The following is a 9,658-nucleotide window of genomic DNA, read 5'->3' as shown; positions in this document are numbered from 1 at the left end:
TAACAACAACAACAACATCCCATAATTATGAGTACCATGTGACTTCCAAAGCTAGATCATTTTATGTGGCCACTGGCACACAATGCTATGAAAGAGATGGTTGGTGTCAGAGTTGGTAAAGGTTGGAGGGCAGAAGCATGTCTTGATTTCTGTCTCACAGATACCAGCCTTTGGCTGATGCTTGATCGTCCTTCCCACCCCCTGTGAAGTCAGAGGAGGTTAGACACCAACCTCACAGCATTTTTATAACATACTTCCTCATTTTCTATTTGTGGGAATTCTTCAAGCTTTCCCCTCCTATTTTCCCATCCTTATCCCCAAATTCAGGATGTTATTTTTTATTGCACTATAATTTCATTCCTACACTCTTCTCTATTGTCTTGCAATGTGCTCAATGAAGTCATGGTGTAGTACTGGCTTTACCAAATTCAAATGGAGAATGATAAAGACAAGATTCCAGGATGCCACCCCTGAATATATAATCTAGATAGTCAAACTGAAATTCAGGAAGCTGTTATTTTATTTATTTATTTTAAACAGATACCCTGGAAAATCTGGATCAATTTGAGAATGGCTAGTTCACAGCTGTCTGAGTTCTAGTGTGGCACTAGGATAAGCATTGGACTGCTAACCACAAGGCAGTGGTTCAAACCCACCAGCACTATTTGGAAACCCTACACAGGGCCGCTATGAGTTGGAACTGACCCAACGGCATGTAACAAAGTAGTTGGGTGTGACAGACAAGCACACATGACCTCCTTCCATACAGGTTACTCACCACACCACTGGGAAAAGGATGGCTCCACAGCAGAGCAGGTCAACCAGAAACAAAGAATCCTTCCACAAGCCATACTCAGTAGTTCCCTCCTCAGTAGACTCTATGATGATATAGGCCACATTTGCCAGAACCTGTGGGATATGAGAAGTCACTGAGGCCCAAAGGCACGGATAGATTGTTCAAGAGCAGCAGTCCCAATAGAGCGTAGACACCTTGGCCTACAGGCCGCCATCTTGGACCCACATGTTCTTCCAGAACAGTGTCATTCTCCTATCAAGTACAGTCTCTGGGCCTTCCTTTCAATCTGGACGAGTTTGTGACTGCTCTGATCAAGTAGTACCATGTGATTCCCAAAGATAGGTCATAAAAAGGACTTGGCTCTCTCTTGGGAGGCACATCTTTAGAGCCCTGAGGCACCTTCTTATAAGAAGTCTGGACCCTGATGTTGTTATGCTGCAGAGATCAGCAGAGAAACCATGAGTAGAAAGAGAGATCAGCCCCCACCTGATCAAATCTTTCCAGGTCAGGAGAAATGCAAATGAAGAAGCCTTAAACATGACCCCCAACTCCAGCCACTGCCTAATTCAACCTAAGGTAGACCCACATAGTTAAACCACTCCCAAGTTCCTGACTCAATTTACTGTGAGAGAGAATAAATGGCTATTACTGTGTTAAGGCACTAAATTTTGGGGTGATTCATTGTGCAAGAGGTAACTGGAACATTATACTTTGGTTTCTAGGCACCCTAGGCATCAGTGGTATCACTTAGGTGCTGAACAGGTAGCACTCATTTGTCCACAATGCCCACACTCCTCGAGTCCATTATCTCTTTGTAGGTACCTCTGGTTTTCAGTGAAAATAACACTTATAAAGTGTCAGTTAATGGGGATGTGGTATCAGAGATCAAAGCGGCAAAAATTGCAAATGACACCCTAGAGACAGAGCGGCTTCTATAGGAATAACTCAAGTCCAGTGTACCATAAACAGGACATGGCTTACTTAGCTCTTCCCACCGAAGCGCATCCATGTCCACTTATTACTTCTATTTCTAATTTAAGGTTTTGCCATGTGTGTTTAGCATGTGCTAAGAAGTCTTTCCACTGATAACAGTAAAAAACCAATGCTACTGAGACATTATGAAAATTCACAATTCATAACACATTCTTTTGAAGATTTCCATTAGGTATGGATGCAGAGGTTTAAATTCCACATGTATATACCCCATAAGAGGTCCACAGTCCCAGTATTCTGCCTGACTTGCTGCACGAATGTAAAATCTGTTATGCTATCATTTGGATAGTCTAAGTGTGATTGTTCTTTCTATATAGGACTTGTATACTGAGTTATCACAGAAGCCATATTTTCCTTAATAAAGATGTAAACATTATTTGGAAAGCTCAGTGTCCTCACCGGCACTTGGCTTATGGGTTCTTCTCTAGCCCAAGTTTCTCCTGAGGCCCCTTGTACAAAGACCGAAGCTTTCACAAAGTAAACTCATATTTCTATTCTCTCCTTAATTCACACTCTTTACATGAGAGACAAAATGTTCCTAGAGGTGTTGGTGATGAGCCATGTGCTAATAGTGTTCTTGAAACAACATTCTGTACATCACTGACTCCTTTCTTACTCAGAAACTTTCAGCAGCTCCCCATGGTCAAAATAAAGCAGTTTTAATTTTTAAGACTGACATTCAAGATGTTCCCAGACTAATCCCTATATTTAAATACATGTAACTTTCTTAGCTGGACTCCTGCTATGACACTGTAGGATCAGCACTGGACTGTGAACCACAGGTTGACAGTTCAAACCCACCAGCTACTCCTCGGAAACCCTGTACAGGGTCTCTATGAGTTGGAACCGACTTGGTGGCACTTAACAACAAACAGCAGCAACTTCCTTGTATTTAATGTCTTTGTTTTCTCAGTGATCTGCTGTGTAACCTTGTGTGTTTATCTTTTGAGGGAGCAAAAGGAGGGAAAGCTAAGAAAACTGTGGACATTATATACATCATATTTATGCCAAAAGGAAGGAGACTCAAAACAGAGTGGATGAAAGTCCCTGTGTGGCAAAGGAGGTCTGTGCTTGGCTAGTAAACAAAAAGTTGGCAGTTTGAAACACACAATAGCATGGTGGAAAAACCACACCTGGTGATCAGTTTCTGAAAAGATTACAGCCAAGCCTACGCTATAGCCAACGAAGTTTCTACAAATGAACACATTGAAAAAAAAAAAAAAAAGAACATCTCAAAACAGAATGGATGGATGGTGGCTGTTGTTAAGTGCCGTCAAATTGATTCCAACTCATAGCAACTCTGTGAGGAGTAGCTGGTAAGTTTGAATCACTGACCTTGCAATTCAAACTGACCTTGTGGTCCATTGTTTATCATACAAAGCCACACCAGGACTCCAGAATGGATGACAGCAGCTACTAAAGACAAGGGAAAACAGGAAAGCAGTATGACAAAAGGGAAGAATACCCAGGTCTAATTCAAATGCTCTGAGACCTTGGCAGGCTATAGGGACTGGGCCCAGGCAAAAAAAAAACTCCCGGTAGCTCAACAGTCAAAAGACCAGTGTACTTCCTCAACAGCTTTTATGTAACAGACAGTAGTATTACATGATTCTATTGCAAATCCTTTGCCTCTGTCATATTCCTTTCTTTAAATATCAAATAAAGGCTTATCTCAGCTATAAAGGCTTTCCAGATCATTCTAACTAGGGGTTACTACTAGCTCCTTGGATACCTGAACCTATAACAACTGGTCTGTAACATTGATTTGGCATTAACAAAACTGACATTGAATGTTGAGGGTGGCTTGCTGCCACTATTACCAAGCACCAGTGCTGATCTGAGTGCCTTGGGAGTTGTCCCCTTCCTCTCCTACTTGCCACCTTCACACCACACTCCAAAATGTGAGCTCAGTTAACGAAAGCAACTTCATCACACAGATATTGGTCTAGCAGACTAAAGCAGTTGTGTATGCCTGCTAAAAGTCCAGATTCTGCCTCCTGTATGACAAGTAAATGTAAGACAAACAAGGTTTCTTTCCCAAGGGGCTTACAACCTTGAAAGCTGCCCTCAGCCCAGGACCCGAAGGGTTTAGTAAATATTTGGCCACAATGTCTACTACTATATTCTACCCTGTGGAAATTCACTGGTTATCATTCACAATTTTAAAACAATTTGTTATTAAAATCACTATGTACTTAAAATGCTTCATTCAGTGTCATTTTGTTATAAGACAAACTGATGCAGAAGAAAAGATGAAATATTTCCCTAACTTTTTAGGAGTTTTCTATTCAAAGTCAAAGCTTCCATGTGCCTATTTAAAGAAGACTGAAGGATCAAGCATTGCCCAGTATAATGACCTGCCATCTAAGTTTTGTCAGTATGGGGTTGACATGAACTTTATTCAAAGAATGTGGTCATTGTCCTCGATTTCTGAAAGACAAGTTCTAAAAGCAAAAAACCTGACATTCTCGTGTTTTGGTAAGGACTCCAGGCCACATCTAATTAGCAGGTTATGAGGTTACTGGGCATTGGGGCTGGTCAGGTGAGAACGACCTGCTGTGTCACCTCAGGATACCCACCAATCTCAGGGTAAAAGGGCTGGAGTTTGTATTACAAATGAGACCCCCCCCCGCCCCCATTAAATCACTGGACACTGAGTCTCCATAAGCTTTCTGGTTGGCAAAAGATATCTGCTCATAGGAGGGTACCACACCTTCTTTGGGACACAGAAGTTTCACTTTGGGAAACCTCCCAGGCCTTGTCCTATACAGCTCTTTGTATGTATCCTTTTTTACTATAATAAAACTGCAATTATTAGAATAGGATGTTCCATGAGTCCTGTGAGTTGTTCTAGCAATTACTGAGCAGTGAGAGCCGGCAGGTCAGATGAGGGGTGGGAGTGCGGACTGAGGAACCCCTTGGCTTATTGAATTTGGAGGCAGCAAGTCAGAAGCAAGGGTGTTGTGGCACTGTGGAGCCTCCCAGGCTTACTTACAGTCTACTTGTCAATCTAGAGGACTGTGTCCTTTAACTTATAAGATCTGACCTAGCTCTGGGTGATTAGGGTCAGAGGAAGAAGTGTTGCATGGGCAGCTGGTGTCAGAACAGAAGTAGAAGAAGCAGATTTTATTTTTATTCACACAGTCATAATTCTAGAAAGTGTTAAATTCTAAATGGCCGAAGCTGGATTTCTGGGATTGGGTGGGAAATTGACACCCTCTTCCCAGAGGCATGGAGCTAAGCCCTGTTGAGTGTCAAGAGAGGACACAGGACAAACAGGATTAGGGTTGCTTTACCTGGAGTGGGATGACAATCATGAAGATCTTTTTATCTTTATCAGAAAGGATGTGTTTAATGAAAGCCCAGCCGGTGCCAATGAGTGCAATGGTGATGAACAGTAGTGCCCCTTTCAAGCTGGAAAAGAAAAAATTAACAGGTAACAACAGGTTTCTTCAGACAATCTCTCAGCCAGTTAGATTATGGAGCTTATTCTAGGGCTTCACATGCTTCCTGCAAAAGACAAGCAGTCAAATTCAGAAAAATCATCTTAAGTGAACAACTTGTTCTTTCCTGCCAGCAAATAGCTAGCTACACACTTCAATACCTAAGCAGTCAACCATTTCAGGCAGGTAGGCAGACAGGTAGGTAGGCAGCCACACCCAAGAGCGTGCTAGCAGTCCCAAGTTCTCAAGTCTGGACAGTCAACTGTATGTCCCACATCTTTAGTGTGGAAGGGACCCAGATAATCTGCCAAGGGGGGTGGAGCCATCAACTGTGTCTTTTTCTACTATAGTTTGCCCAACTGTTCCCGTGCATCATTTCATAGCATGAGTCCTCCGCATGTCATCTTGCATACTCACAGGTGAGTGATGTAGTACACGACTGCCCAACCTTCAATCGGGAAGCCCTGGGATGAGATGTAGTGGTAGTCGATCTGAAATCAAGCAACTGCGTTTCAGAGATGGTAGTCCACCACGTTTCTTAGCACCCAGTGAAACAGCAAATTGTACCCGTACCCGAGGAACCTATGATAGGGGGTGTTCACCCTCCATTCCACAGTGAAGTACGGGAGTACAATAACAAGACATGAAAGTCTGGACAAAAGGTTTGAATGTCACTGATACCTTGCCTAGGTTCATTCTTGAAAATAATTGCCTTTTCTTTTTTTTCCCCCCCAATTTCCAAGGTCCAAATCACACATCTTTTCAATATCCCAAACAAGAACTTCATCAATCAACTACTGCTGCTTACATAATTAAACAAGTCAGTTAGTGAGCAATTAAAAGTCTATGTGGATTATCCAGCTTCAATTTTTTTTTCATTAAAAAACAACAACAAACAAACAGAATTTTGAGGCTGCTAACGCATTTTAATTGAAGTGCCATGTTTTAGTAGTACAACCAAAATGTTTCCTGGCAGAACACAAAACTGTGAAATCAATCTCTTTACATATCTTTCATTCGATAACAAATGACTATCTAGATATTATAGTAAGTCAAAGAACTTCTTTTCATTATATGGTTCCAGAAAGAAATCTTTTAACTTGGATCCAAATGGGAAATTATCCAAACAACTGTCATTTCTTGAATTTGTAACTGGATATATTATTGCTTTTTCCTATGACAATATTTTTTAATGCAGGGAAGAGAGCCCCCATGTACAGACTGCCACCCTCACAAGTATGGCTCATGGGGACCAGCTAGGTCCACAAACTGAAAAAACTGTAATGTTACCCCTAGAGGTAAATTCATTTCAATTTCCATCAGTACTAGATATTGAAAGCTTTAGCTCAATTCTTACACCTCAATCTCTAAAGTATTACTTTGCTCTCAAATAAGTCTGAAACTTCAAATCAAATGGGAATATGAGGGAATATTTGAAAAATTACAACAAGTAGTGGAAACAACTCAACAGGTGGCACTCTAATCTCAAAACACGTGTTCTAAAAAAGTTCTGTGCTTTTAAGGTAATAGAAGATGTCTTGAGTCTAGTGCTGATGGATATTGGGATCATTTATCCCCTGTGACCACCCATAACTGCAGACAAAAGGAAGGCATCATGAGTATTTCTTCATCTTTTGTTTCTAATTCATCTATCCCCTTTCTTTTAATATACTTTTCCTGGTCACATAAGCATTGTACACCATTTCATACATCACCCCGCTTAAAAAAATGCTAATACATACTGCATGGAACACCAAGGAAAGAGACTTGGTGAAAGGAAGGGCTGCCATCAACCAGTGAATTTTAAACACATCATTCCTATAAAAACAGAGAGAAAAGACTTAAGGAATATTCCATTTTCTCAAAGGAGAGCAGAAGCTCCACGTATGGGATCTATTTATAAGGGGCAATAAACAAAATGTAAGCAAATCACACACAGGTAGGTTTTTTTGTTTTGTTTTGTTCTGTAAAGTAGAACTAGAATCCTAAAGTCACCTTTAATACAACATTTACTGCTATTAATGGAATCAAGAGTTATGCATGTCCAACATGATGAGTTCTGAGTTCTAACAAGATGGAAATCTAACACAGGCTGCGGGCTTCTTTCCCAGAAATCACCCTGGACAGAACACAGAGGTAAAAATGAAGTGAACAGATCTAAGAAAATGGCACTAAATCTCCAGGAAAGCAGAGGTGACTAGTACAGCTATAAAAAAAAAAAGGCTGCAGCCCAGAGTATAAGGCAGGAAGCCAGGCACCAGAAATAGGCTAGGGAAAAGCAATGGGGGTGTCTGAACTCCTTTCTCTCCATCTCATGATGGGTATCTATCAAACACACCCAGCCAGTGGGGTACCCATTCCCATCTCCAGGTCTCAATAGGGAGGCGCAACACAGGCATTAGTCTACCCTTTAGGCAGACTAGTATTAAATTCTTTTACCATCTCTTCTCCCTCCCTCTAAGGAATATCTAATAGAAGACAATAAGACCATTATGAAGAAAACTTTTACACACTATTAAAGTACATACATGAACACTTAAAGCCACAGGGGAACACTCACATGCTATTTCTACAAAGAAACAGTAGTTTAAAAAAGTACAACAGGAGCAGCATCAGACAAAATGACCAATGGGATAGATTAGGAGGCTCAGGAATAGATTCATGCTTATATGGAAACTTGATAATATGATACAATGACACAATCAGTAGGTCATAATTTAACAGTATTTTAAAGTATATTTTTAAAGTATAGCTCAAAATTTAAATTTTACATTTTAAAGTACAGTTCAAAATAAAAATCTTTGACTTACCACTATTGTCTATCTTATTATTTGACATTCTACGCAATAGGAAAAAAATCTACCCATCCAACTACTTTGTACATTAGCGAGGAAGAAAGCATGGTGACAACTGCTGTGGAGCTTTACCTCCCTTAAGGAAGGTCATCTAGTGGCCTCAGGGAAGCTGGTCAGGGCTTCATGGCCTCTTGCCTTAGGGAGCACTCACATCCCTCTTCCATGGTCACAGCCTCCAGGCAGATGCACATGCAGCACCCAGTCAGCAGGGAGCCTCCATTTTTGTCATAGCCACATAGTCTTTGTAAACAGGCATGTTGATAATTGAGGAGTGGGTATAAATTAAAACACCAAAAGGATGAGTCTCTATTTACACTTACATAAAGGGAACTCCCAAGGATGCAGTATCTAAATGTAAACTAAACATTTGTGATCTTGAAGCAGGAAAGGGCTTTAAGATTCAAAAGGTACCAATTAATTTACAAGATTAAAATTAGGTTGCTGAGACTCAATTAAAATGAAAGATTGTCTTTCAATAATGAACACCACAGACAAATTTAACAGACTGGGAGAACAAACTACAATGACTAAAACAGACAAAGGCTTGATATCCCAAAGATAAAAAAAACTCATGCAAAGCAACAAGAATAAGAAAACCCAACAGAAAAATATGCAAAGAATATAAAGAGGCAGTCACAAGAGGGGAACCCCATCAACAAGCTGAAGAACACTCAAATAATTATATTAATAGATGCAGGAAGTGTTTTTGACAAAATGCAGCTCAGGATAATAACTCAGTAAAATAAAAATAAAAGGGAACTTCAACTAGATATAAATAATCTACAAAAAACCCCTATAGCTAATAGCATACTTAATGGTGAGAAACTAGTTTGTTTCTCCTTAAGATCGGGAACAAGGCACGGATGTTCCCCCTCACAACTCCTATTCAATATGGTTCTAGAAGTCATAGCTAATGCACTAAGACAAGAAATGTAAAGTACAGGCATATAGATGGGAAGAAGAAATAAAAAAATCTTTGTCTATGTAGAAAATCACAAAGAACTGACAAAATAATTTCTGGAACTAATAAGGAATCCTAGCAAGGCTGCAAGAAATAAGATTAATATACAAAAGTCAATGCTTTCCATATACATCAACAATGGACTATTGGAATGTGAAATTATAAAACAGAACACCATTTACACTACCACCATAAAATGTAAATACTTAGGTGTAATTTAACAAAACACATACAAGATCTAGATGACGAAAACTACAAAATTCTGAAGAAAGAAACCAAAGATCTAAATAAATGCAGAGATATTCCATGTTCATGGTCAGGAAGACTCAATATTGTTAAGATGTCAGACAGTTCTTCTCAACTTGATCTATAAAGTTGATGCAATCCCAATAAAAATCTCAGCAAGCTATCTTCCAGATATTGACAAACTATTTTTAAAGACACACAACCTATAAGAGTCAATGTACTAACAGGAACCAGACAAGGATGCCCTCTGTCACCGCTCCTATTCAATATTGTGCTGGAAGTCTTAGCAAGAGCTATATGGCAAGACAGGGAAATTAAAGGCATCCAAATTGGCAAAAGGAAGTAAAACTCTCCCTATTTGCAG

At 40.0% G+C, this 9,658-nt stretch overlaps 1 protein-coding gene across 1 annotated transcript in view; it reads right to left on the bottom strand.

Moving 5' to 3' along the window:
* GPR107 (G protein-coupled receptor 107) overlaps positions 1–9,658 on the bottom strand; it is a 92,479-nt gene that overhangs the window by 41,000 nt on the left and 41,821 nt on the right. Inside the window, 4 exon segments of the mRNA XM_006834872.1 lie at positions 779–909; positions 5,086–5,203; positions 5,650–5,723; positions 6,975–7,050. Coding sequence (XP_006834935.1) covers positions 779–909; positions 5,086–5,203; positions 5,650–5,723; positions 6,975–7,050 — 399 coding nt within the window.

The sequence above is a fragment of the Chrysochloris asiatica genome, unplaced genomic scaffold (genome assembly GCF_000296735.1).
Source record: "Chrysochloris asiatica unplaced genomic scaffold, ChrAsi1.0 scaffold00014, whole genome shotgun sequence".
Taxonomy (NCBI): Eukaryota; Metazoa; Chordata; class Mammalia; order Afrosoricida; family Chrysochloridae; genus Chrysochloris; species Chrysochloris asiatica.
This window is presented reverse-complemented; position numbering and strand designations above follow the sequence as displayed.